The sequence below is a fragment of the Polypterus senegalus genome, chromosome 12 (genome assembly GCF_016835505.1).
Source record: "Polypterus senegalus isolate Bchr_013 chromosome 12, ASM1683550v1, whole genome shotgun sequence".
Taxonomy (NCBI): domain Eukaryota; kingdom Metazoa; phylum Chordata; class Cladistia; order Polypteriformes; family Polypteridae; genus Polypterus; species Polypterus senegalus.
Genome location: NC_053165.1, coordinates 13604271 through 13630507, shown reverse-complemented (window position 1 = coordinate 13630507; position 26237 = coordinate 13604271). Strand labels below are relative to the sequence as shown.

Genomic DNA, 26237 nt, shown 5'->3' with positions numbered 1-26237 from the left:
GTTGGGGTCTGGATTGTCTTCTGTCTACCTGTGTGCCGAGGACTGATGGTGGATTCATGGCTTTCCCGCAAGAAAGGAAGCGCTCCTGAACCGTCCACCCATCTTCACCTTTACAGTGTATACTGGTAGGACTGTCTTTTCATTCCTTTTCAACATACAGATCTCTGGACTTACTATCTTCATCATTTCATTACATCCGGTGCTGTTTTCCATGGACTTTGCTGTGTGGGGTTGTTTGTGTTTATGTGCTTAATGTAATATCACAGTAGGGGTACGGGGTGGTATTGTTTTCATTTATTTCATTATATTCTTTAATTGTTGTTTGATCCCAGTGTGCATTATTTTGTCTCTGTGAGTGTGTACAGGTTGGGCCAAGGCTGGGAGCAATCCCTAGGATCTCCTCTAAAAAAATAAATAAATCACTGTCTTCTTTATGATGGTGTGAATCGTAGCAGCACCGGACCGCTACAAGCTGTCTAGAAAGAAGAACATGAATGTGGGGAAGCTTTGGAAAAACTTTTTTTTTTTTTTTAACATATTTTCCACTTACTGATGCATCTTATTTTCAAAAGTATCTACTTAAAAACTTACACTGATCTTTCTAAATTGAGTGAAGAATGATCGATAAGAAGATGGAAGTCCTAATAATGAATTCTCGATGTCAAGCAGTTTACATTCATCACCCTCCAGTAATATGTTGGATGCGTGCAGGTGACCGTAAGGGAATCCTTTATCCTGAAGGAATTTAACAACCTAAAAGTAAACAAAAGTTTATTAAAATATTATTACACACACACACACCAACCTGAAAACAGAACATAGCCTAACATTCGCAAAAAACTATTTAAATCAATTCAGAGTTGCAGGGAGTTCTGGCTAGGGCACCAGTCAACTTACATAGGGGGAAGTTTAGAGTCACCTAATAGGGTTTGAGGAAGAAGGGGGGAAAAGCAAAGTACCAAGAAGAAAAATCAAGCAACCATCGTGGCAATGTGCAGATTCCCAAAAGACAGTGACGTACCAGAATATGAACAGATAACAATCCCTGTATCTTTGAGGCAGCAGCTCCAGGGATATGAATTCAGATAATAATAATACAATAAAAAAATTAATGAAAGAAATTATGTTATGTTAAAGTATATATTCTTGTTCAACTTTATTAAACCAATAAACCCTGGCTTTAAAAAGCAGCATTGATTACCAGTGTACTTTGATTATTTAAGTAAGCAACACACTGGGCATAAAGGCAAAAGCAAACAAGCCTACGCAACACATCATCTCTAGACAAGGAAAATGCTCAGCACTCGTCACTCGTGGGGAAATTTAACAAACAAACTCAAAGTCTGCACTTTGACTGGTGTGGCCTTTGCTGTCCTTATATTAGTTGCTTATTTGCATGTGTATGCAGATCACCAGTCAAAGATTACCGAATAAAAACAAAAAGTACTTTCAAAATCACAAAGAGAGCACATTTAATACACTAGACAGAATAAAGTCTTAAATGAAAAAATGGTAATAACAGAAAAAAAAAACAAAAAACAAATGTCATCTTATTGCAAGAATTTAAATATGCTTTAAAAATTGTACGTTTGACACAAATGTCATTGAAAGAGTGACAGCCTGTCCTGTTGTGCCGACCAGATACTTGGGGCCAAAAGTGGACAAACTAACTCAGGCTCGGGCCATTAGGACATATATGCATTTTGTTTTTACATTTTCAGGTGCCTTCTCACATTTTGTGTTAAAAAGTAATCCTAAAACTTTAAAATGTATTGAACTAAGTGCTGCTGCATAGATTTTAGATTTACAGTAGTGCAGAGTGTACAAAGTTACAAATAGGTAATGGCCAAACTAAAGACTACATTTCTCAACTCAGGACAGCATGGTGGCACAATGGTGGTGTTGCTGCCTCTCAAAGAGGCTGGCGTTTACATCCTCGATCCTCCCTGTGTATGTTCTCCCCATTTCCATGTAGGTTTCCACTGGGCATTTCCTCCCACAGTCCAAAGGCATGCATTTTAGTTGGATTGGCGACGATAAATTGGCCATACTGAGAGCGTGTTTGTGTGTGTGTGTGCATTAACCCTGTGGCGAACTGGTGCCCTGCCCAGGGATTGTTCCAGCCTTCTGTTCCATGTTTGCTGGAACAGCTTCCTGCTCCCCTGCTCAGGAAAAAGCAATGTGGGGAAAAACACACACACACACAGAAAAATTAAGAATATGTAAGCTCCACATGAAAAATGACTGTGTGTGGGATTCAAACTCGGCGTGCTGGAACCATGCGGCGGCAGTAGCACTACTGACTACGCCACTATCCCATTCACTGCACACTAATACGAGAGACGTTCAAAAAGTTTCCGCACTTTTATATTTTCGATGGAAATGGTGAAGGTGGGAGGAGTAGTGATTGGTCGTGTCTGAGAGTGTCATGTGACGAGTTCTGTCTGCCAAGCTGGCTGCCCTTACAGTTTAGTATAAGAATTGTCACGCTGTGGTGAAGATGGCTGCCAAACTTATAAAGAGGAACAATGTTCTGTCATACGCTTTTTGTTGGAAGAAGGTGTACTGGGAGCACAAATTCATCTCCGCATGTGTGCTCAATATTGGGATAAAGTTCTCTCTCATAGAATCATCTATGAGTGGATTGAAATGTTTGAAAATGGCCATACTAGTGTGATGGATGCAGAGTGCTCCGGATGTCCAGCTATAGCCACGACCCCCACGGAATGAAGAAAGAATCCTGATGTGAAAGAAATGATGCATCAGTGACTATGCACTCAACCAAAAACATTTTTTGCTGATGGCATTAAAAAATTGGTACAATGCTAGGAAAATTGCATCACTAAGGAAGGTGACTATGTACAAAAGTGATTACATTTTTTTTTGAAATTCTCAATAGAGTTCGGAAAACTATTTCAACATCCCTAGTATTTTTTAAAAACAGGATCCATCCACCCATCTTTTAACCCTCTTCATTCTGAGCAGGGTCATGGGGGAGCTTGAGCCTATCCCAGCAGGCACAGGGGGCAGGGAAGGAACAGTCCCTGGGCAGGGTGAAATTAGGATCCATACAAAATCCATGCTTCAGTTCTATTGTTATTGTACTGAAGAAAATGTTTGTCATTCAGAATGCAGATGAATCGGTCAAACTGTGGAAGCAGACATTTAAAAACACACACTTGAAAATGTAAAGTCATACGTCAGTTAAATCCATTATCACAGTAAATAAAATGATATCATATGTGCCAGCATGCGACAGAGTCCAAAAATGATTGGCTGTGCTGCTCCAAAAGCAGGCCCGTAAAGTTTAAAACTTCAACTTCCACATTTTAGAGGTGATCAGGGACCAGCAGGGGCTGCACACTCTGTAGTAAAGACTACAGCAAACTTAAACCATTTAAAATCAGTTTGGCACAACACTGCTAAAAAGACATTGTAGTTTAATTGACATGCGGGACAGCAATGTGGTACACTTAAAGAAATCAAAAAAAGACTTTTTGCCTACCTCTAGGATCTGTCTTGAAAACAGCTTGATCTTCTGCAGTTCAAGGCCTTGGATTTTTTTGGGCATACAGTACTTTTTCAGGAAGGTATCTTTAGGTTTTGCCTATAAAAAAAACCATACACACTTAAAACTGGAAACTTATGACAGCAAGGATTGTGCTGTTTTGATCACATTAGATAATGGTGTGACAGGACCATCAGCCTGTGAAGCTCCAGGATGAGGTTACCGTTACATAATGCAATCAAGTATCAGCTAGCAAGAAGTTCTCAACCGTGAGGACCCAGCATGTGTCATTAAGACCTGAAATTGATCAGACTACTACATTGCAACACAAAGGTTTCATCAGGTGTTACACAAGGTGTGCAATGAGGGAAGACCATATTAAACATTTGCATTCCCCATACTGAATGACATCGAACCTCTTCCTTCTACCTAACAGGCAGATCCATTTCAGATGCTCAATATGTCCCATTCATAGGTTTTAAAATGTCAGTTTCTGCTTATGGTGCCCATCTGCTTACTAATTTTATAAAAGCATTGTGTCTGAGCACACCGATGTTGCTCAAAAAATATCTTATAAGTGGTTAGAAGGAAAACCAACTGTAAAATAATAACACATATCAAACTTGGACTGTTGATTTTAAGTGGTTATACAGTGGGATGCAAAAGTTTGGGCAACATTGTTAATAGTCATTATTTTCCTGTATAAATCATTGGTTGTTACGATAAAAAATGTCAGTTAAATATATCATATAGGAGACACACACAGTGATATTTGAGAAGTGAAATGAAGTTTATTGGATTTACAGAAAGTGTGCAATAATTGTTCAAACAAAATCAGGCAGGTGCATAAATTTGGGCACCACAAAAAAGAAATGAAATCAATATTTAGTAGATCCGCCTTTTGCAGAAATTACAGCCTCTAAACGCTTCCTGTAGGTTCCAATGAGAGTCTGGATTGTGGTTGAAGGTATTTTGGACCATTCCTCTTTACAAAACATCTCGAGTTCATTCAGGTTTGATGGCTTCCGAGCATGGACAGCTCTCTTTAACTCACACCACAGATTTTCAATTCTATTCAGGTCTGGGGACTGAGATGGCCATTCCAGAACGTTGTATTTGTTCCTCTGCATGAATGCCTTAGTGGATTTTGAGCAGTGTTTCGGGTCGTTGTCTTGTTGAAAGATCCAGTCCTGGCTGCAGCTTCAGCTTTGTCACTGATTCCTGGACATTGGTCTCCAGAATCTGCTGATACTGAGTGGAATCCATGCGTCCCTCAACTTTGACAAGATTCCCAGTCCCTGCACTGGCCACACAGCCCCACAGCATGATGGAACCACCACCATATTTTACTGTAGGTAGCAGGTGTTTTTCTTGGAATGCGGTGTTCTTTTTCCTCCATGCATAACGCCCTTGTTATGCCCAAATAACTCCATTTTAGTTTCATCAGTCCACAGCACCTTATTCCAAAATGAAGCTGGCTTGTCCAAATGTGCTTGAGCAGACCTCAAGCGGCTCTGTTTGTGCTTCCTCTGCATCACTCTCGCATACAGCATCTCCTTGTGTAAAGTGCGCCGAATGGTTGAACGATGCCCAGTGACTCCATCTGCTGCAAGATGATGTTGTAGGTCTTTGGTGCTGGTCTGTGGGTTGACTCTGACTGTTCTCACCATTCGTCGCTTCTGTCTATCCGAAATCTTTCTTGGTCTGCCACTTGAGCCTTAACTTGAACTGAGCCTGTGGTCTTCCATTTCCTCAATATGTTCCTAACTGTGGAAACAGACAGCTTCAATCTCTGGGACAGCTTTCTGTATCCTTCCCCTAAACCATGATGGTGAACAATCTTTGTCTTCAGGTCATTTGAGAGTTGTTTTGTGACCCCCATGTTGCTACTCTTCAGAGAAAATTAAAGGAGGAGGGAAACTTACAATTGACCCCCTTAAATACTCTCATTTCTCATTATAGGATTCACCTGTGTATGTAGGTCAGGGGTCACTGAGCTTACCAAGCCAATTTGAGTTCCAATAATTAGTTCTAAAAGTTTTGGAATCAATAAAATGGCAACGGTCCCCAAATTTATGCACCTGCCTGATTTTGTTTGAACAATTATTGCACACTTTCTGTAAATCCAATAAACTTCATTTCACTTCTCAAATATCACTGTGTGTGTCTCCTATATGATATATTTAACTGACATTTTTTATCGTAACAACCAACGATTTATACAGGAAAATAATGACTATTAACAAGGTTGCCCAAACTTTTGCATCCCACTGTATCTGTTTGGCACAACACTGCTGAAAAGACATTTTAAGTGACACAGAGTCTCCTCCATCTTGTGTTACATTTAGCCACAGACTAAAAGCCAGCAATTTTCTTGCTGTCTCATGGCTTCAGGGATATGGGTTTGAACCCCAGCCTGGTTTCTACCTATATGAAGGCTGCATATCATTCCCATACTTTGTGGACTTTCACATGACAATTGAAGTTTCTTCCATAATCCCAAAAATGTGCATGTTAGTTAAGGTGACTGTTGGCAAGGTATGAATGTGTTAAGAGATTAGAACACAACCTGTTGATATAAGAAAAAGGAGATTAACAGGTGACATGACTGAAGTGTTTCAGATTTTGAAGGGAATTAGACCAGTGGATAGAGATGGTGACTTTAAAATGAGTTCAACAAGAACATGAGAGCACAGTTGGAAACTTGTTGAGGGTAAATTTCACCCAGACATTAGGAAGTTTTGCTTCACACAGAGAACCCAAGACACATGGAGTAAAAGACTGGTAGACAGAACTTTAGGGACCATCAAATAAAGACTTGATATTATATTGGAAGAATGAGGGGTATTGGACTGGCGAGCTTTGTTGCCAATCCCGGCAAACTGTTCTGATCTGGAAACCTCTACGTTGGCTTCCACTGGATTCTTAGCTTAACTGTGTTCACATATCTCACTCAAATGGCAATTTACCAGCGAACCCCTTGGATAATCGGCACATGTGAGAAGCTTATGTGTATTCCCATCCCAATTTTGCCTTCACATCATAGTTGCGTCAAACTCTTTGAGTCAAAGAGAACAATCGCAATATTTTCTGAGCAATGCTCTACAATAAAGCACACTTAAGTTATATAGAAATATATTTACCATAATGGAACAAAAAACCTACTGAAAGATATGTAAATGACATGGAATTTGTTGAAAAAAACTCCTACAGTATGCTCAGGCACCCTAACACCAGATAACTTCAATGTAAATATCAACAAGCGTTTTAACTTCCTTATTCAGTACGGCACTCTTAATCATGCTAGCAGAATCAACATATGGACATCATAAGGCCTCCTTCAAAATGACACACATATTTTCTCAGGCTTAAAATAAAGAATCTCTCCCATTTCACAACAGGATGGAAAACCAGAAGTAATACTTTTTAACACATTATGACACTGTGTCTTATAGCATGACACATTTTTAAATGCTGCATAAGTATTGAAGAAATACTGATTGATTCACCTAATGAAATTTACTCAATCATTACACAGAATAGGACTACAGCAGAACTTACTTCAAACTTTTATTTAACGCAAAAAGCAAGCCTTCACTAAAACACAAACAGCAAAAATACATTGGATGACTTTATAGGGATAGTCAAAGAAGAATCTTGTAAGTCTTGATAACTTTTACTTATATCCTATAAGTACATAAAGCTACAACTTTTTGATTACCTTACAGATGTGATCCCTTATCGTTCCTTTTTCACTGAACTTTCGAATGACCAATGCAGAAGACTCACCAGTTGTGGCAAACGTCACTGGGTAAATGTATGGATGCTGGAAAAAAAATAGTGAGTTCATTAGAACATACTGTAATACCCCCAGAGCCTGTGACTGGCACAGACAACAGACCTTTTCATTTAAGATATTGTGCAACAGTCATTAGGCATGTGGGGTCACATTGTGTGAACATATGAGGCAAAGATGAGTAATCAGATAGTTGTACAGCATGCAGGCATGCAGATAGCACCAGCTTATTAAAAAAAAAATATAACTGAGGCCCTGTAGCCAAAAGGATCCTTTTCAGGATTTGTCAGGAATTGGCCATGCTGTTCGGCAGTATATTTTCACATTTTAATGTCCGTTATAACTGTACAGTGGCAATTTGAAGTTACTGCTGGGAGCTTTCTGAATGTTTTCATGTTGAGCTACTAAGCTCATCATCTGTCAAAGTAAACTTGTCAAAACCCAAAATAACTCATGAGAATCTGCAGTACTTACGGATAAAGATGGAAGAAGTTTCACTGCCGACTGCAGATCTTTGTTAGAAAGAAACTTATCTGGGCCCAGGTCAGCCTGTATTTATTTGAGTAAAACACAACAAAATAATTTAAAAACTATTTTAAAGTACCGCAGAGCTAGTCCCTAAATGAATCACAAAACAATGAGCCGTCCAGATTCCTTATGATACATACTGCGTTACCTGGAGATGATTTTTAAAGGAGTGGTAACAGATTGTAGGCCAGAAGAGCAGCACTGAGCCACTACAACAGGCTTCCAGAGCCAGCATGAAGTTTAGAAGCTTTTACCATATAAAGAACAAACAGAACACATTAAACAGAACCTGAAACAGAACAGAAACCACTATTTGAGTTGTGCAAGGCAACTCTGGATTTATACAATACATTGCAGTACTAGGGTGTTGTACCATGGATGTGATGAAAAGTTAAGCAAAATGACACCTTATATTGGATAACTAGAAAGATTACAATATGCAGGCTTTTGAGGCAACTCAGGCCCCTTCTTCATGCAAGATGTAGTACAGAAACTGGAGTTCCCTGTGTTTATATAGACACCAGGACAGATACAGCATTGGAAAACCTTTTTTACATCTAAGACGTCTCACTTAAAAGCCTCAGGCCTTGTGTAGAATTCACACTAAAACATGGCGTACAGAGAAAAGTGGAAATGTGTGTACGCACAAATAAATTCAGATGCACAAAACTGTGCATAAACCAACTTCAACGCACTTCTGCTCCATAAATCTCGGTCAGCGTGAAGTGTAACGCACATGCACGTGCCTGCCGCCTGACCACAACTCCTCCCAGAATTCTGAATATTTTAAATGCAAAGCAATATAAATATCATCTTCCGTTCAGTGTTGGGTTAAAAGACAGTGGGCAAAATCATGTGGGAAAAAAAGAATTTCAGCAAATGTGAAGTTGAGGCAAGGAAAAATGTGCTATTTGTTGGCTTACACAGTGGTATAAGCAAGAAAAGCGTGGCAAAGACACTCGAAAGCTCAAGTTCATAAAGTCACACAGTACCCGAAACAAAAAAGATGGGGTCAGATATCACAGTCGACGAAGATATTCACATTTAGATGTGAATCTAAAAAAGAAAAACAGACCACAGAAACAGTAGCACTGCTTTGTCGCTGGGTGCTGTCAGTTTGCAAAACCAAGCAGAAACTTGTGTATGGAAAGGGGGACCCTGCCATGAAAATGTGCACGGCTTTACGCCAGGTTTAGTTTTTATACACCTCGAAGTGAGTGTGGAAATGGGCGTACGCAACATTTTTGTGTATATGAACAATTCATACATGAGGCCCCTGGTAATGCTGCAGCACAGAATACTTGCAGCACAGTGCATCTGCAAGTCGTTTCATACGTAAGAACTGCGGCCTACGCCCTGCAGATGCAGTCACACTAGAGTGCTCTTCATTTAACTTTCATTTCAGAACCTTTGTTTAAATCTTCTTCCTTATTTTTACATTTTCAGCCTGAGGGGAACAGTGTGAAAGGTGTAAACTGTAAATGATCAGTAGGGTGTCAGTGTCATAATCTATAAGATTCTGTAAATGTAGATATGTTACTTTCATGCACAAACAAATCCCTCTGATGCTGAATTTACAGCTCCAGTTTCACTTGACCCAGTTCTTATTTTTTGACATATCCAGCACAGACTAGATATATCCTCTGTTGTGTAAACAGAAAAAAATACACAGCCCAATCTTTGAATTTTTGAGATCTCAAAATACGACTTCAGTGAGAACACTCCAGTGTGGAGTTTTGGATTTCAGCCTGTGACTGAAAATCACTTGGAAAAATGCATAATGTTGTAACAGTTCGGGATCTTTAATGTAATATATCAGCCACTACTAATGGGGTTTCATTCTTCCCTTTAACTTTAGGATAACCCACTATCCCTTGCTAGATCTTCTCCGGTTTCGTGGTCACAAACAACGCTACAACATTAAATAGATCTGATCGGAGGTTGAGATATACAGTATATTGTTTAATTATATGCAAATAACAACAACAACAATGGCAAAACAAAACCTACAGATATTTACAAGAACAGTTAAAGAAATAACTACCCATCCTAACACCTATATTTTGCTGTCTTGGTATAAGCTGGTTTTGAAATCCTTAACTCAAATATGAATCATGAAGGGCACACACATTATGGCTCACCAGCTTGATCCTACCCTGGGGTATATACTTCCATTATTGTCCCTGACAGCAGTTGTTCCTTGTCTTTCTCCCAAATGTAAGTAGTCCTCTGTAAGAAAAGTCTGATAAGGGGAAAATATACTGTGTCCTTACTGGCTTAGATCTTCAGGTTTTCAGCTCTGTGAAACTTCCTTAGTTTAATTAAAAATAAAAACCCTATTGTACGTACTTCCTGTTCATATACCGTGTTTTTCTGTAAGTACAGGTACAGCTATGGAGACCTCATAAAGACATTCTTGGATTGGACTGTCCTTTTCTTTACTGTTTCATGTTCTATTTTTTTAATGGCATTACAAAGGAAAGCAAATGTCAACACAGAGATACATATATGTCACCTGCCTGTGCTCCAACTAGAAAAACAAAAGAAATGTAGCCTATTGTATCTCAAACATTTTAAGTCACCTTGGATGAAGACGTCAGCAAAATATCCATCCATCCATTATCCAACCCACTGTATCCTAACTACAGAGTCACAGGGGTCTGCTGGAGCTAATCCCAGTCATCACAGGGTGCAAGGCAGCCAAATAGATAAATGTAAATGTAACTCTATTACAGTGTGACATGGCCTTAATTCACAATAGTTTGACAATACATGTAGAAGGCCTGGGGGCACACTGCACACTTCGCATTACTTGTACCCTAGCTACACTACTGCTAATCCTGCCTGTTTCCTCTCATGTTTCTTTTGGTTCTTTCTATAGTTCCTGGTTCTAGGTTTGTGTCTGCTACTGCTGGGACAGACTTCAGTTCAATGTACCCCTAAGCTGGAAAACCAAGTTTATAAATTTAGTGTATGAGGGTTGGCAGATAGTTAGTCTGTACATATTCTCTTATTGTACATACTGTAGAACATACAGGTGTTTTGAGTGATTTTTTTTTTTAATTTTAATGAGTTGATTTTGTTTTACTTACCCAGCTTAAAACTTGACGGTCCTTGGGTTGATCTTTGCTTTTGATTAAAAAATATCTCTTCCGTATCCGCCAACCTTTAAAAAAAAAAAAAAATTACATTACATTATCTAGCTTCATCCTAAAAAAAAGCTACATGTTAAAGAAAGGCTGCATAAACCAACACACTTTAATGCCAGCTTTAGATTTTTTTTTTCTGTTCTACTTCAAATTATCCTTTAGCAGCCATAAATGAAACAATCCTTAGTCTTTACTTGATACGGCACCATTAACAACACTGACCACCATGAGTAGGTGAACACAGACTCAGTAAGGGCTTTCTGCCTTCTGATTTACAAGAAGTGAGTTGATAGCAAACCCCCTTTAAACAAGAGCTCTTTCAACAGGTTTTCTGAGTTATGATGTCATAAAAGAGCAGTGGAGAATAAAAGTAAAACTATCAGAGCTAGAGGCCTTGATCAGTTCCAGTGAAAAATGCAGATAAAAGTTAATTGGCCTTTTGCTTTTAAACACACCTTTGAGCTTTATTACTGCATGCTGCCTTTTCACACAAACGTTTTTAGAACAGTATCTGATTCTTGGACCTGTTGACATTGTATGTTCTCATTTCTAAAGGAATGCTGAGGTTAATACTCAAGAATCATTTCTGAATACCAAAGTATTCCATTACTGTTAGAGAAGAGCACTGTACAAGAATAAACTGAATTGAAAAGACAGCAGACGTTAACCTTAGCAAACTTATTCACATTTGGTAGAAAGGCCTCAAGTAGTTGTGCCCTCATGATTATACAGCTCCTCTACTCTAGTCTGCTCAAAATCAGGCATATTGTCATGTCATTGTCACGTTGTTACATGTCAAAAGGAGGTTCTGCTCAAGCTTTATAACACACTGGTGAGGCCTCATCTGGAGTACCGTGTGCAGCTTTGATCTCCAGGCTACAAAAAGAACAGAACAGCGCTAGAAAAAATCCAATGAAGAGCAACTAGGATCATTCCAGGGCTACAGGGGATGAATTATGAGGAAAGATTACAAGAGATGAGCCTTTGCAGTTTAAGCAAAAGACGATTAAGAGGAGACCTGACTGAAGGGTGTAAAATTATGAAGGGAATTTGTCCAGTGGAAATTTCGCACAAACATAGGAAGTTTTTTTCTTTACACAGAGAACCACAGACACATGGAATACCGTATATACTCGCGGATAAGTTCGGGACTTGATTTTACAATATAATTTCTGGTATTTTATAATGTTGGTCAAATAAGTTGAATGTGGAAAACTCATGCTAATGGTCTAAGAGATTATGCTATGCGAACACCCACCTGAGAGAGTAACCACGGAGCACACAGGCTTTTTTTTTTTTTCTCTATGCATTGTGCCTACATGACCACACGGCAATACCCAAACTATTCCGAAGCAACATTTGCACAGATTTGTGTTTTTTGTATCTCACCCCCTCATACACCTTTATAGTAAGAGCATCCCTTATCTACAATCCAGTGTTCGATCAGAAGAAAATATGAAGCTGGTTTTAAATTAAACGTCATTGAAGTAGTGAAAGAAACTGGAAACTGTGCTGCTGCAAAAAAATTAGATGTGTCTGAGAAACTGATGCAAGACCCGACTTATACATGAGTGTATATGGTAAGTGACCTAGTAGTGTGGTAGACAGAAGGACTTTAGGGACTTTCAAAACTCGACTTCATGTTATATTGGACAACTTAACTGGACAGGACTGGTGAGCTTTGTTGGGCTGAATGGCCTGTTCCTGTCCAGATTGTTCTAGTGTTCTAAAATGTTCATGATGGGGAGCTATACTATAGTCAAGAAAAAACTGAACTCTTATGCATTTACTACAGATACAGCATTCAAGGCCTACAGGGTTGATGGCACAACTTGACCTTTGGGGAAAAGTACAAGAAATTGCAGTTCCTTGAAGTTGTAAGCCTGCAACGGAGTTCCTGGTGTTAAGTGGCAGTAGAGGTGACAGTGAAGGCAGTTAGATAATTTTGGGTGAAATTTAAACTTCATAAAACACTGAATGGAGCTAAAGGTAAATACTCTAAACAATAGAATCACTTGTGGTATACAGCTCCCCAAACCTGGACAGAGAGACACAAGTCCAAGGCAACACACATTTAATTTTTTGTGGGGCACCACTTTTCCCCACTCCCCACTACACAGCACAGTACAAAAGCACAAGCAGTAATGCTCAGTCCCTTCTTTCTTCTCCTGCTTTCCCTCTTTCTCTGCCACCTAAATTCCTCTCCCAGCAAGCTTTGTCCTCCACCTCCCAACTCTGGCTCCAAGCGTGGAGTGAGGCGGCTCCTTTTATTCAGTACCTGGGAGTGCTGCAGCTCCCCTTGGCAGCCCCATACAGAATCCAACACGGTTGCACCCAACTTCAGTTCCCAGCATGCCCTACAGGAATCCGTGGTGCCACAGCCACCCAGGATGTCACCCTCTAGCGTCCCTGGGGAGGTACTGTCTCAGCGATCCTCTGTCCCCCGTCCTTCCCTTCCATTGGCGTCCCAGCCAAATAATGGCCATGGCTGCCCATCACAAACTTTAATACCTAATGCATTTTATTAATGGACTACAAGCTTCAGTTTTTCATTATTTACTCTGTAACTGACAGGTTTCCAAGATGTACCTTTATTTAGACTTTTAATGAAATAAGTAATCATTAATTTATATTGTAGCTGCATTTACCCAAAGTTACCAAAATTCTGCAGCTCTGGCTTGTAAATGGGATTCAGCAAAAGCTGGATACGTCAAAATGATTCCAGACAAAACATCTCAGTTTTTAAAAGTTTTAGTTAAAATTCAAAGTAAAACAGTTCACACAAAAAAAAAAAAATTAAAATATCAAAAATTAGAAAAGTTCTTGTTTAAGAGAAGTTCTGTTCCAAAGCTTATAAATCTTGTTACGTAACATTTCTAATAGCTACAAAATCACTTCTAAAGGTTTCTGAACCATTTAAAAACGGTCAGAAAACAACATGCCTATCCCATTTCTATGTTGAAAATGGCTCTTTTAATTCCCTGTGCACTGAGACCTGTGCTAAACCACAACTGACTGAATTAACACACTGTATCTTAGTTATATTAAGTTCCATCTCATACTAACTTACAGGGGGAAAAGACTATACCATTGTCTATGAAAGAAATTTATATTCTATTCAAATTAAGCAAACACTACCTCAAAGCTTCAACTTTCTAAGATTGGCTCTTACATATATATTCTCTTATATATATTTTGGAATCTTCTTTTGTTCTTTAACATGCAGGCCTTTTTTTCAACGAGGTGTCAATATTATTAATTATTGGATCTGCAAAACAAACTTTTCAGTACAGTTTCACTTGTTTTTGGTAACACTGATGTTGAAAGAAAAGCAAGCAAAGGAAAAGGAGGTTAACAGAATCACAAAATGAGTAACAGTACATATGCTTTCACAAGAGCCCATGAGCCCTGATAAGTCTGGCACAGAGACACAAGTAATATTTACCACATGTCAGAATACTGAAGCCAGTAACTCAAATATGAAACACTGGCAGACAGACTTTATAGTCAATTGTTTTCAGAGTTCCTTTAGCCCCAATATATACAGTATGCTTCATATTTATATACAGGATATGCCTTAATGGGTCCACTGCCCTTATTGGTTGCTAATAGGCTGAGATGACTTCGAAAACTGCCACTTGTCAACCAGGCTCACTCAGACTCTAGTCGCATCAGACAGTTTTTCTTCCTTTATCTCATAATTAATCATGCTAATAAAAATTTACACAAGGCAGCCCTCCGGGGCTTATTCTACTTACCCATTTCTCGGAGGGGTTCTATCACTTCCCACTTGGGGTCAGATCTGAAGAACATGGAGACTTGCTGTAGGGCTGTTTCTGAAAATGAATGTGACAAAATTTGTGTTTTTGAAACAAGTCTCTCATGCAAATGTTTCAGTGAGTACAAGCGTGGAGGCAGATGGCCAAGTGAAATAATTCACCAGAAATAAACCAATTCCAGATTAAACAGCAGTGGTCTAGATACACTTCACTCACAGAAAAGGTTTGGTTGGTCTAAACAAGGTCACCACTATGTCCTGTTCTGTATATCAATACTGACTATCGTTAATTTGCCAGCAATTCAGTCATCCATCAATTACTTACAATAAGGAACCTATACAAGACACATTTTAAGGTAGAAAAGCTCTTATCTGTTGCTCCTATACATGATAATCTCTTTTTTCCACCTTCTCTGACCTACTCAATGTTTAACATACAACAAAACACTAGGGAATAAGACACAAGATCTTTATATAGATAATATATCTACATCTTATGAACAATTAAATGTTTCAAATTTAACTTTCCAGCTACAAACCTGTTTTCCTGATACAAATTAGAAATTGTTTTAAAAGAAACTTGCCCAACTTTCCAAATCTCACACCTATATCTATCTATCTCTGAGGCTATATTGGTTAGTCTTGATGAAGACTCGGTTAGCATTTTAATAATATATAAAAATATTTCAAAGAATCTACGCTTCAAAGATTCTAGAGAACAGGATCGAAAAATGAGTGGATATCACCCATTCAGAAGATACACTCTAGAATTCAATTCAAAGTCTTTCACTGACCACATTTATCTCGTTTAAAATTGTAAAATTGTGTAACATGCACCCAGGGCAGGATCCAACCTATGAGCGCTGCCATCTAGCTCTAGCATCGCTAGGCCATAAGTTTTGGGCGTGTGCTAAATTAACACAATTTTGGAAAAAAACCTTTACATACTGCTCAGCCATTGGATGTGATGGCAGATCCACCCAGGATTTACAGAGTGACAATTATGCTTCAGATATGATTCTACTAACATTTACCTTTTGTTGTCATTGTTTTTTTTTTTTTTAACAGGAATTGACTTCAGGGATGGGATGGATTTTCATACGCCTTAAGTGAATAACATATAAAACAACGATCGCTGCACTCATTTTGATCTAATGTAGCTTAATGACTGCAAATTATTTTTTTATCAAGTTTAAATGAGGATGTACATGTTCCTGTGCTCTGTTACTTTAAATCGAGAGGAACGTGTAACAGCACGTCGTTAACAGAGAGAGGGCAAGAAGTTAATTGCCAGCACATCACAGTTAATGAGCGATTAGATTGTTTGCTGAGCAAACCAAAGAGAAACATGAAACCAAAACAAGACTAGCTACGGATTAGTTTAACTCAATATTGGTCTTGTTCTGATGTTCATTACAACGGCATTTAGATGTGAGGATCGTCTACTCATAGTACCATACTACGTAGCATGGTGCTGATCCACAATTAGTACACTGCTATCTCAAGTACACTGCAACTGACACAAGGTGACGGCCATGAATTGAAACAAGGCTTCTGGAACAGTGAACAAGCAGTGCTAACTATGCTAACTACAATTACACACACATTTAATTAAAAAAATAAACGCACCAAGCATCATAAATACAATTTTGGTGGATATGTAAACAGAATACACAGATGGAAATATTATTTTAATCAGTTTGAAGCACTGTCAAAAATTAATTGTTTTTTAAAAACATAAGGGTTATTTTTTACATATAACCCTAAAGGTTATTTTGTTAATTTTTGCTAACAGATTGCGTTAAAACTCTGAATCACAATCTCGAAATTCCTCCAAGAGTCATGGCTGCCTACCATTTGTATGATCGACTACCAGTAATGTTGTGTTCACCTGTCTGCAGTGAGTTTGCTAGACAGCATGAGCACAATGCTGTACAATGTCTGCACTTCTCTGCTGTTTTGTTGTTTCCACCATTATGTAACTTGCTCATTTTGGTTAGCCAAACTTTATCTGTGCTTGAAATTTCCCTAGGCCCTAAAAAAGAAAACACAACAAATAACAAAATCGACATTATTAAGAACTTAACATTTAGTTCACCTGTATAGTTAGCTGAATAGTTAGATGGATCCAAAAACTTCTTGACAAGTTCACAATGTGAAATGGTCGGATGTGTTGTGATAAAGTTCAAGTAGTTCTGGAGGCCTCTTTGCCGTTCAGCGATGAACTCGCGGTCCATATTTCCAATTAGTTTCTTAGGAGGTAGAGGCAAATTTAAGCCTGATATCTGTATAATGATAAATGGAGAAACACAAAAAAGAGATTATCAATTACAACTAGCAAAAGACACTAGAACATAATAAACTGTGACGAGAACAGGCCATTTGGCCCAATAAGCTGGTCCATTCTATTCACCAAGCTTATCCTAAATAACATCAAGTCGACATTTGAAGGTCCCCACTCTCCATCATACTACTTGGTAGTTTATTTCAATGGTTTTTCTGTGTGAAGAAAAACTGTTTAGCATTTGTGTGAAACTCACACTTGACAATTTCCCAGGCACATCTCTGTGTTCTTGTTACAGAATTTATTTTAAGGTAATGATATTGATCTGCTGTACCAATTCCTTTCATAATTTTCAACACTCCAATTATTTCATCTTTTAATTTGGAAAGGTTTTACTCCTTCGATTTTTTCCTCATGATTCAAAATGTCGGTTTATACTTCAGAACGCGTACGTGCTCATATCATGGCTGCCACGCGTTCCCAGCATTCATTTCATGCGTCCTCTGAGCAGGTCCTCAGAAATTAACATGAAGTGTTGCGCAAGTTGCAGTACAAGGAAAAAGTCGGGGGGCGCGATGTGCTAAAAGTTGGAATGTGACGTCAGAGTCTCTATTTACTATGTACATGTGACAGAAAGCCGTTTTGAGGATCCTAAATCAATGTGCGTGCATCGATGTTAGATGAATGGTTCGATGTGGTGAAGCAAAATGCCGACATACAGATGCATTTGTAGTGCTTTTATATTCAAGCGTCACATATTCCTAATTGTAATGAAACGATACATTTTAAAAGTCTCACATAACATCTTTTGTGCCGTCTTTTTTTTTTTTTGCAACTTCACAACAGTAACATAATGCACAGTGCTGTATTTGAGCAAAAGAGAAAAAAAACTAAGGACATGGTGAAAACGTGTATTTTGTGATCATGGTGGAAATTTCTGCTTTAATCTCAACATCTCCACTTTAACCTCGTAGTTTACTTTATTAGACTTTATTTAGTAGACCGTCGTAAATGTCATCCCAGTTTTTAATCGCTACTTGGACCTGACAGCAGCGACAGGCAGCAATAGATCACCACACAGAACACATTACATGTATTATATTCCAACTCTCTGCAAATTTAAAATCTTTAGATTTATACTTGATATCACTTTCATGATGAAATGCATTAAAGTGTGTGTGCTACATTTTACAGATAAATTGTTAATTTCATTTAAATAATGAATACTGTTCATAATTACATACATGGGGGTGACACAGTGGCGGAGCGGTAGCACTGCTGTCTTGCAGGAAGTCACGTCGCTGGTATTCCCTCCTTGGAGTTTGCATGTTTTCCTGCTGGATTTCCACAGTGTGCTCCGGTTTCCTTCCAAAGATATGCAGATTTGGGGATTTGGTGCCGCTAAAATGACTCCAGTGTATGTGTGTGTGCTTGTATTCACCTTGCGATACCCTGTCCAGGGATTGTTTCTGCCTCGTGCCCAATGCTTGCTGGAATGGACACATCCCTGGATTGATGGATTTAATCATTAAATATCCTTTTCAGAGATATCGTGGTAAGGTGTCATCGGAATTTAATGGATGTTCCAGGCAATTCACAACACAGAGAAGCCAAACCTGTTCTCACGGTGATAATATCTCGCACTGCCACCTGCTGGATTCCTCCAGATTACGTAAAGTACGTGCACAAGTATAACCAGTCAAACACTAGCGTAGCAGGAGCATCCGATGCAGCATGCGTCGCGTGAAGTATAACCCTGGCCTTAGACTGACTAGAATCAGCCTAGTCACTCTTCTCTGGACCTCCTCTAGTGCTGCTATGTCTTTTTTTGGAATATGGAGACTAAAACTGTAGAGTTTTTCCACAAGTGAGGCCTTACTATTTGAAGATTGAACTCAATAATGAGCCCAAAATTAAAGAGGTTGAATGTATGGATGAGGTTTAAACATTTAAAAAGTAAAATTATTCCGTGCTAATACAAGATATCAGTGAAAAGGGTGGAGACCTTATATGCTGTCAGTTGATTAGGGGGCAACTGGCCTACTCTAAATTAGCCTGTATACATACAATCTATACATTTTTGGGAAAGACTATGGTACCAGTTGCCTTCTAAGAAAATTAATCACCCCGTGACTTGCTGAGCAAGGTGGAAAATAAGTGACATATCATTTCAGGATGTCCAGTAAATATCTGATTGTGTTAAAATCTAGTAAATTAAAAGGTTATATTATACACTATACAGATAATGTTGTGGAAATGCAAATCAAACTACTAATTGACAGACAGGAAGACATCCTTTCTAGTAGCAGGAAAGGAACGATGGCTACTAAAAATCATCAAATGGTGATTTTCATTTCATTTAGTTTATCTTTGAACAGGATGTATACCAATAGACTAGGTGTGTAGAACATAAAATGAGTGGCAACTTTCTTAGGTACATCTGCTTATTAATGTGAATAGTCTGTGCCTGCAAACTTCCAATCCTCTGGCTACAGCTCAATACACAGAGTTTGCAGACAAGGTCAAGAGGCTTTGTTGTTTGATCAAGCATTAGCATGGGCAAAACGTATGATCTATTTGACTCTGACCATAGTATGAGATTAAGTGGTTTCACCATCTCAAAACTAAAGCTAGTTCAAGTTATCGAAAGGCCACAAATACCAAAACAACGGTGGTGTGCACAAGAACATTTCTGAATCACAACATGTCCAACCTTGAATAAATACGTGTACCTAATGAAAGATGATTTATTGCCACTAGTGCACCACCTTTAATTTTTCAACAATGAATTGCCAGGTGTAATGAGTGCTTCCTACAATGTGTCGTGTGTGTGTGTGTGTGTGTGTCAGTGGATCTTCCTTCATCTTATGCACAGTATGTACTTTCACCCTGGGACGAGAGGGGGTGCCGACGCTAACCTTCTCCTCTTTTGTTCCCTCCACAGTGCCGAGAAGACACCCAGCGAGGGCAATTGACTCCACCTCTTCCGGTCCTGCTGCTACACATGCCGTGGTTCCCAGAAGGAGGTGTCAGTCATTAAGAGAACGCACCACAGGACAGAGACTCTTCTCACCATGACTTCGAGAGGCTTTATCAGCCAAGAAAGGTTCCTCAGACCCTGACTTTTCGTTTGTTTGGCGCCATCAATCCCACGTATAACCTGACACATTTTGTTTGATTTTTTGTTTTCAGTTAAACAGGGGGCGACCCGGTTGGCACCCCAAGAATTCATCTTGAGGACTTGTAGTTCCTTTCAATGACCACAAATGCTGCACAAACTTTGTGCTTTGTCAAGTTCTCAGATGACCATTCTTGATGAATACACCTGCTTAAGGAGATTTAGCATTGCAACTTGCTTCTTCTTTCAGCCCTACACCTTGAACTGACACAAGGTCATCCTAAGTACCCATACATGTATTTCTGAATAGTGCTGTTCTTTGTAGATGGTGTTCTTTCATTTCAGTTCCATGCCGATGTTTTCTGTTTTTAATGACATTTCTAAAGAGAGCAAAGCTTTGCAGGGTTTAAGAGATGCTTGGCAGCAGAAATTAATTGAAAGGGAAGGTGCTGTTGCTTTCTTTATTAATGAATATAATTAAACAGGCGCCTACTCAGGTGGATGAACCACCACATTTAGACTGGTCTAATGGAACGGTCGCATCCATTGGTCAGCCTCAAACGTTTGTGTGGTGAAAATATATGTCCTTTTATTCGTGACATGCAGAAAAACTGACTCCGAAGAAAGTGCAGATCTGCCATAACACATAAACACGTATGTTTGATCTATAATTGCATGCCTTTGGATAATGAAGCATGATGGAGGCTATACATTCATATTTATGAGAGGAGAGTGTTACAATGAGTACTACTACACTTACGACAGTGAATCAATGAGAAAGGCGTAGTACTTAGAAACTGGTCTGTACTTACTTGTAAACTGTTATTTAACATGTCAAAGTCGCTGTATCTTCGTATCACCTGCCAAAAAATACTGAGATTTAAAATGCATAATATACCTAAAAGGTTACAAGCAGAGGCATGTAGCTTGAGAAGACATCCAGCTATCTTTCTGTCCATCTATTTGAAAACATTATTCCATCTTAAGGTTTGCCGAAGCTGCAAGTCTATCCTAATGGTAACAGGAGCGAAGCAGGAACCACCTCTGGATGGGAGCGCCAGTCCTTCAGCGGGCACAAACACCACATACTATTGTGCTCTTTCATGTATGGCCAGTAACAAGCTTACTACACATGAGTTTGGGATGTGTGAGAAAAATCCAGAAACACACCCACTGTATCACAGGGAAGACTGGCAAACTCAAGAGGGTCCGTGACCAAGTCAGTCCTGATCTGCTGGAGCTGGAATTCCACAGCTGTAACTACTGCAGCCACCTTGCGGCTTTTGAGAAGACAGGAGTAATCTCACAATAAAATACCAGTATTTGTTACGTGTGTGGTTCTCTACTGGGAAAAAAAATCAAACTAAAACTTTACCTGGACCATAATACATAAACAGTAACTATCTATTCATTTTCAGACCCCTTGGCATACTTCTTGGTCACAAGACAACACAGCATACCCTGGCAACATCTGATGCAAAGCAGGAAGACACCAAGGAGAAGACACCCGGACCACCACAATGCACATTTCCACATACAGGATAATAAATTACAGGTTTGAATCCATCAAAGACCCACCAACATCTACCCCTCTCTCCCAGTCTTCTATATGTATATAAATTAAAAATCAACAGAGACTAATACCTTGCATGGTGCACTGCAAATGTTAATGCAGAATTCTGCGCTGATTACTCAGATCTGACCCGTCTTTGATGTGTAGCACAGCTAATCTACCTTAATAAAAGGAAGTGTCTCTGTTGTCTGTTTGTGTGTTCATCCAGGTGCCATCTTTGTCATTCCATAACAGAGCACATCATTAAATATTAACCCTCATTTTATGATTCCCATACCAAATGGCATCTAACAGAGACATATGCATTGCATTAATCATTCCAACAGATGGCACATCAAACATTACCTTTTTTTTTTTTTTTCCAAACTCCATACCCAATAGCTTATAACAGAGATATATGCATTGCATGGTGCGCTACAGACGTTAACACTGAAGTCTGTGTTGATTTTTTAGATGGGTAGCACAGCCAGTTACAATCTTAAAATAGCACCCTGATTTTACAATGGCATCAGCAACAAACGTACCCATTGTCACTGTGGCAGCCAATGTGTTAAGGTCATTTCTTATAGTATTTAGCTCTCCAGCCACTGTGCAGGTGTGACAGCAGGAAGAACTGCAAAAGTGCAAGGTGAGATTCTCCCATGCAACAGGGATAAGAATAGTTACTTTAATCATAATATAAAAAAAAACAAGAAGAATATTGCACTGTGTATTCCTAAGATTCTATGTTTAATGTGCACATTTTCATATTGCTGTTGTTCCCACACTGATCAGTTAAGTATGCTGGTGGCCAAAATGACGCTCACTTTTTGAAGGAGACTGAGAGATTGATAAAAGATGTGCAGCTATCATTAAAAGATTGCTTGTTTTCTTAGATAAATTACTTACAGTATGCATAACTAATATGGAACATTTATCATTCTGTATATATTTAATGGCTCAAAATATTTCCTTTGGTCCACAAGTTTGCTGCAGTTCTGTAGCCGGTTATGTGACCACATGGCATGATTTCTGCAGAAATGCAACCCTCTAGATTACACGTGTCAATACCCTGGTCTTAGAAACTTACCTGCCAAGTACATTCTGATGAAACTCCTCTCTGAACACGAATGATATACTCCTTAGACAAAACAAAAAAAAGAGAAGTTGTCAGACCACTGTTCTTATAAATACCACTTAGACAGACATAAGTGAGCACACCTCATACAAACCTAATCATGCAAAGAAGACAAGACTTCCGCAGTAACGTGAGAGAGCCAGTCCTGGCAACACACATGCACCCAAAAATAGTGAAAAACACGCCATTACCATAAATCTCACAAGAACCCTGGGAAACTGGGGAAACATCAAGCTGCAAGTAGGAGACATTCCCCAAGTCCCCATTACAGTGGCCAGAACTTAACATAAGTCAGAGTTAAATTCGCACCCCTGCATACATCCTGAAAACAAGCAAAGGGACACACAGATGTCATGTTACCGCACATCATAGTCACACTAGGGTTTTGTCACATACAGCATACATTCAGCAGTGCTGACCTGGGCCTATCACACTCACAGAGTCAAGCCAAGTCAAGGTTACTGTCATATGTACACCTTCTCAGAACAGTTCACAGAAATACAAATACAATAAATAAATACAAAACGTGCACAGCACTGGATGAATTGTGGCTATCAAATGAAAACGCCATTAACAAGTACTTGTACATGAACTTAGCATTAACAGACTTCAAATAAAGGACGTCCAAATAATGAAAAAGACTAAGACCAACACCCTCTGAACCCCACCTCACTAATCCACCGTTCCCCACCCCGCAATTGCTATATACTGCCTTTGAGTCCTGTATGTCTAATCATTTTCCTCTGATGATGACACCCGATAGGTGTTGAAAGTACAGGAATAAAAGACTGTTTTAAGATATGAAATTCATTTTCTCCCTTTGTGGATTTCTAGCTCTATATATATATATATATATATATATATATATATATATATATATATATATATATATATATATATATATATATATATATATATATATATATATATATATATATATATATATATATATATATGTTATAGCCAAAACCGAAATCGGCCAAAGCAGGAAGTGTTCGGCCAAATTGGGAAATGGTCAATGTCGCTGTAAATTGACCGGCCAATGTCCGATCTTTTCCTCGATTTCGGATTTTGCTGGCCAGTTTGCGAAATGGCATGGGGTGATCAGCCAAAGTTGGATGAAGAAAAAGCATGAGCAGCAATTTGTTGCGTGCTTAGTAGTGCAATTGCATCAAGTGTAGCCTTGGCGGCTCTTGTTCAGAAAGCGGACGCCACTTGGCTGTTTCACAATAATTAAGATTAGGTATATAAGTAGATTTCACATTTCTGTTATCATTTTAGCCCTAAGCGTCCGCTTTCTGAACAAGACCCGCCTTGAGCAGTTTCTCGTGCAGAATGGAAAACTCACTTCTGAATCTGCATCTGAAAGATTTTAAGCATCTTCGCACCTTGAGCGGACAGTCTTACATCAGCGCATCAGATTTTGGCCAGGGAGTTCTCGCCACTGCGTGAAATGGCTGGCCAAAGTAGCATATATGCTGGTCATTTCTAGTAATTCTGACTTTGGCCACACCTCGCGGCCAAAATGCGAAATGGCCGGCCAATTCGGGAACTGGCTGAACTTCGGGTTTTGGCCAGAACATATATATACTATATATATCTACTATATAAAAAAATCCTGCAATGAGACAAGACTTTTTGGAAGATTTTTTCAAGTCCCGCGAGATGAGACTTTTGCCTTGAGATTTTTTCAAGTCCCTCCATCCTCTCAATCATTTTCAACCACTCGCACGGTCCTCTCACCTCTTTCATGTGAATGCTTTTGTCAGACATAGTTCTTTCTCTCTCAGCTCTTACAAATTTTAACGTTTTCCTCACTTTAAGTTCCCAATTAAAGACGACATATTATGTCCAAATCTTATTGAAGAATTTCATCACAAAGGGTTATCAACAGTAAAAATGAGTACACGGGCAATCCTAGCACCGAGAAACAAAGTCAAACAAATTAACGCCAAAAATGTTGATCAGTTACACGGCAAATTAGTTAAATGCATATCAATAGACTCTGCTGTTGGTGGTGATGGTGCGGAAGATGAAAACATCCATCCATCCATTATCCAACCTGCTATATCCTAAGTAGAGGGTCACAGGGGTCTGCTGGAGCCAATCCCAACCAACACAGGGAGCAAGGCAGGAAACAAACACCGGGCAGGGCGCCAGTCCACCGCAGGATAAAAAAAACATCAACTTACAATATCCTGTAGAATATCTAAAAGTGTTAACACTGTCCAGTCATCCACCACACGAATTACTGTTAAAAGAAGGATGTATTCAGGAAAGGTAATGTAGTACAACTTCAGGGGATAACATTAGACACCAAAGGGGATCTTGATATCCCATTCGTATTAAAACGTTAAGTTTCCCGTTAGAATAACTTTTGCTATGACAATTAACAAATCTCAGAGCCAAATATTCGAAAAAAATCGTTTTATTTAATAGAGAGAAAGAAACGAAATTCAATCACTGGCAGTTATATGTTGCGTTGTCATGATGAAAGTCCAGACACAGAGTCAAAATTCAATGTAATATTGACAAAAACGTAATTCAAAAAATGTTTTTTACTGAAGTTTTACAATAAAAGTGTAAGTTTAAAAAGTTTTTGTGTGTTAATTTCAAAGCCAAACAGAATGAAATTATATTATGCAACAAATAACTCTAACACAACATGAAACATAATTTACTTTTAAATTATGTATTACTATTATTTAATATGGTTAATTACTCGCTGTAATGTAAAATAGTTAGTAAATTGTACATCCGCATCTCCATTTGCGAGCGGCAGATCCGCAAAGAAGCTAGAGCGTAGTGTAGGCACGGGGGTTTGGCGAGCGAAGCAAGCAGGGGGCAAAGCCCCCTAGTATGTATGTATATACAGTATATATATATATATTATATTATTTCTCCTTCATTTTCGTTATCTTGTTTGTTAAGATTCCCCACCCTTAATGGATTATTTAAGTCTTAAGCTGCTGTATTCTCTGTTTAAAGGCTCCATATTAGCAATAAGATGCAAGCGTCAAAAGAGCCAGTAGGTCTCCATCAAACTGCTTTCCATTTACACACCTGTGTGTATTCTTCATAAACTACCTGGTTTAATAAAATATTTTGGAGGAAACTAAAGAGAAATGAGTGAAGGACTCAGAAGTAGTCATTCATTTTAGCCTTCAAATTATTTGGAGGACATCCTTGGAAAGGGAAAAAAAATCTGTGATCTAAGAATGACCTGAAATGGCAGAGGTGAAACACTAACAAGCCATAATATTAAATAAGATCTGTTACTGGCAAGGACTGAGCTCTAATTAAGCAACTGGGTTGGAACAAAAACCTGCAGCCACTGCGGCCCACCAGGACAGACGTCGCTCATGCATGGACTAAACAAAAGTGAT

At 38.8% G+C, this 26237-nt stretch overlaps 1 protein-coding gene across 7 annotated transcripts in view; it reads right to left on the bottom strand.

The window, feature by feature from the left end:
- pxk (PX domain containing serine/threonine kinase) overlaps positions 1–26237 on the bottom strand; it is a 64128-nt gene that overhangs the window by 24851 nt on the left and 13040 nt on the right. For all 7 annotated transcript variants that reach the window (XM_039773114.1, XM_039773115.1, XM_039773112.1 and 4 more), the window contains exons 2-10: positions 22804–22854; positions 20974–21021; positions 16858–17044; positions 14740–14817; positions 10925–10998; positions 7779–7853; positions 7230–7334; positions 3506–3607; positions 592–753 (exon numbers count right to left, since the gene is read on the bottom strand). In XM_039773114.1, coding sequence (XP_039629048.1) covers positions 592–753; positions 3506–3607; positions 7230–7334; positions 7779–7853; positions 10925–10998; positions 14740–14817; positions 16858–17044; positions 20974–21021; positions 22804–22854 — 882 coding nt within the window. The remainder of the gene's footprint in view (positions 1–591; positions 754–3505; positions 3608–7229; positions 7335–7778; positions 7854–10924; positions 10999–14739; positions 14818–16857; positions 17045–20973; positions 21022–22803; positions 22855–26237) is intronic.